Source organism: Herpailurus yagouaroundi, unplaced genomic scaffold (genome assembly GCF_014898765.1).
Source record: "Herpailurus yagouaroundi ecotype Mexico unplaced genomic scaffold, PumYag 220, whole genome shotgun sequence".
NCBI classification, from domain to species: Eukaryota; Metazoa; Chordata; class Mammalia; order Carnivora; family Felidae; genus Herpailurus; species Herpailurus yagouaroundi.
Window position 1 is genome coordinate 3,279,696 of NW_024412451.1, and position 2,768 is coordinate 3,282,463.

The 2,768-nt window shown below is 57.6% G+C and overlaps 1 protein-coding gene across 1 annotated transcript in view; it reads right to left on the bottom strand.

Annotated features, from left to right (window-relative positions):
* Positions 1-2,768, bottom strand: part of DACT3 (dishevelled binding antagonist of beta catenin 3) — a 9,088-nt gene that overhangs the window by 1,957 nt on the left and 4,363 nt on the right. The window contains exons 2-3 of the mRNA XM_040457927.1: positions 1,225-1,321; positions 909-1,120 (exon numbers count right to left, since the gene is read on the bottom strand). Of these exons, the coding sequence (XP_040313861.1) occupies positions 909-1,120; positions 1,225-1,321 (309 nt within the window). The remainder of the gene's footprint in view (positions 1-908; positions 1,121-1,224; positions 1,322-2,768) is intronic.

A 2,768-nucleotide genomic window follows, 5' to 3' on the forward strand; every position in this document is an offset into this window, starting at 1 on the left:
AAAAAAAAAAAAAAAAAAAAAAGAAGAGAGTGGAGAGACTCTCGAAGCCCCTTCTAAGGTGAGCCTAGGAGGGTCAAGTTGCCTACCCCTCCTCCCCCGCGGTCATCAAAACCCCTGCTCCCCCCCCCCCCCCTTCCCTCATACCAGGTTCATAACCAGATCTTCACAAGATCCTGAATGGTCTGTCCCGCCCCTGCCTCTCTGACCTCCATCTCTGACGCCTCTCCTCTGTAATTTTAGGTCTCGGGCTACATTGGCTTCCTGGTTGCACCTGCCAGTCACGTTCCAGCCTCACGGCCTTTGCACTTTCTGTTCCCGCTACCTGGAACACTCTGTTTGGCCCACTGCCTCACTTATTTTAGGACGCCACTCAAATGTCACAGTCTCAGTGACCTCTTCCCCGGGGCCGCGTCTTCTAAAATGGCAACTGCCTCGCCGATTCCAAAGAGGACGCCCTCCCTGGTCCCCTTCCCCTAACTTTCTTCTCTGTCTGTCTGTATCTGACTTATCTTGTTTATTATCTGTCTCTCCCACTGGAAAGTCAGCTTCTTGAGGACAGGGGTCTTCCCCCACCCCCACCCCCACCCCCTCCACGACTGCATCCCTCACCACTAGGATAGGGCTACGCCGGCACATAGTAGGGGCTCAGAAACTTACTTGTATAAATGGACAACAGCAGTTCCTGTTTCCCGAGTGGCTACTGTGGGTGCCAAGTCTAATCGCAATTAGGGCTGAGGCTCCCTGAATATGCAAAACTTCCCTACAACGTAGGTGCTGTTATCAATCCCACTTTAACCGAGGGAGACACGGAGGCCCCGAAAGAAGCAACAGGCTCAAAATCACACGAAAGGGGAATGTCACAGCCAGAATTCGAATCCAGGTCAGTCTGACTCAGAAGCTTGGGCTCAAAACCATTCTCCTACTGTCCATTCCCTGGTTCTCAGGGCCCCAACCCCACCCACCTTACCTAGGGACTTGGGCCTCTCGCTGGCATAGATGCCCCGCGGTTCAGCGGGACCCAGGCGTCCATAGGAGCCAGATCCAGAGAAGCCACTGTCCCCACAGAAGGTAGAGGGTGGTGAGTCTGGACCCCCCGTGGAACTGGGGTCTTCATAGAAGCCTGGATTCCAAGGAGAAGAGGAGAGATCATCAGGGGCCTGGGCGGGGAAGCCAGGGGTGGGGGCAGGAGGAAAGATGGGGGTATCCCAGGCACGCCCTTCTTACCTGAGCTGCGCCCGCTCTCCTGTTCCAGGCCCCCAGACTCCAGGCTCAGATCTCCCAGCTGCTGGCCCAGGTCCCAGATGAGCCCAGGCAAGGCCTCCTGAGGGCATGAGGAAAGCAGAGTGGTCAGAATGCGCCCCCAACCTCTGCCAAGGAGCCCCCCACATCTTCCCAGACCATGGGTAGGGTTTCACTTTGACAACGAGGCTCTGATTTCGAAAGGGTAAAAGCACCCAAGCCCCAGGATCTCCCCCCTCAAGTTCTCTGTCCCTTCAGCCCAATAGAAGTCCTTCCGATGGTCTAACTCAAGTCCTCCGTGCTGCAGTGACATCACCGTCTCTTGGGTGTGCTAAGCTTCAGAAGGCCTGCTCCCTATCAGGTGTTCCCTCCATTTGTGCTCGTGGCCCCTTAACACCTATTAGGATGTCCCTCTTCGAGCCTCAGCTCAGGTGGTCCAGCTGGAAGGGCAATTCGCTGCTACCTAGCAGATCCCTTGGCCATGGGGTCCACCTTCTCCAGTCCTTGACCTTCTCTTCTTGGATGCTCCCATCTCCCCCCCCCACCGCCCCTTATCGGCAGCAGAAAGTCCTTCTGCAAGGCTTCCTTAAGTCCTTCCTGCTGCAGACCGATTCTTTCCCTCATATGGATACAATAGGCAGACCGCGACTCATGCTAAGTCCTTTGCTCCTTCTCTTGGGAAGAAGCACTCCCCTGCCCCCCAACACCTACTGGAAAGTCCTTCTGTGAGTGTAGCCTTGGTACTACAGCAACAAGCCCCAGCAGGTTCGCTTGCCTGGGGGACGGCATCTTCCACCTGCCCTTGCTTCATTCCTACCCAGAAGCCTCAACCCCCTCCTACCCTCTCCCCCCCCCCCCCCCCCCCGTGTCTCCCATCGCCCCTCATCCCCAGGAGAAATTTCTGTTGAGTCTATCCCGGATCCTTCTTGCTGCAGGAAATGATCATTTCTTATCAGGGATGAATGAATGAAGGTGAAAACCCTTTTAGCGGAGCGGCGGTCATTAGGGAAGGGGGTGGGGCTGAAACAACACAGATGGGGCCTCTGAGACACTAGGGCTTAACCCCATTTTGGAAAACAGATCCAGGAAGAGTCCCACATGGGTCTGGGTGAGGCCAGAGGTGGCGGCAGCCGCGGGCCGACGGTTGACCCTCAGACAAAAGCGGCTTGTCTGGACGGCGGGCGGGAGGCAGGGAGGGGGGAGGAGCTGGGAGGCCAGGCGCCCAGCCCTGCCTATTTAGGGCAGAAAGACGGGCCGGCTCCCCCGCAGACGCCCCCCCTCCCTCCCCCAGCTTCCTACTCCAGCGGTGGCTCTCCTGGGCCCCCCCCCCCCCCCCCCCCCCCCCTCACCCCTCCCTCCCCCGCCCCCAGAACAGAAGCCCCCTTCTGGGCTTGTTTATAGGAGCAAAGTCAACAAATCGGTCCACTTTGGGCTCCTGCCCTGGGCCGTGCAGAGATGCTCAGGGTGGCGTCATCTTTGAGCAGAACCCAAGAGGGCAGCCCAACTGTGTCATATCAGGGGTGGCTAGA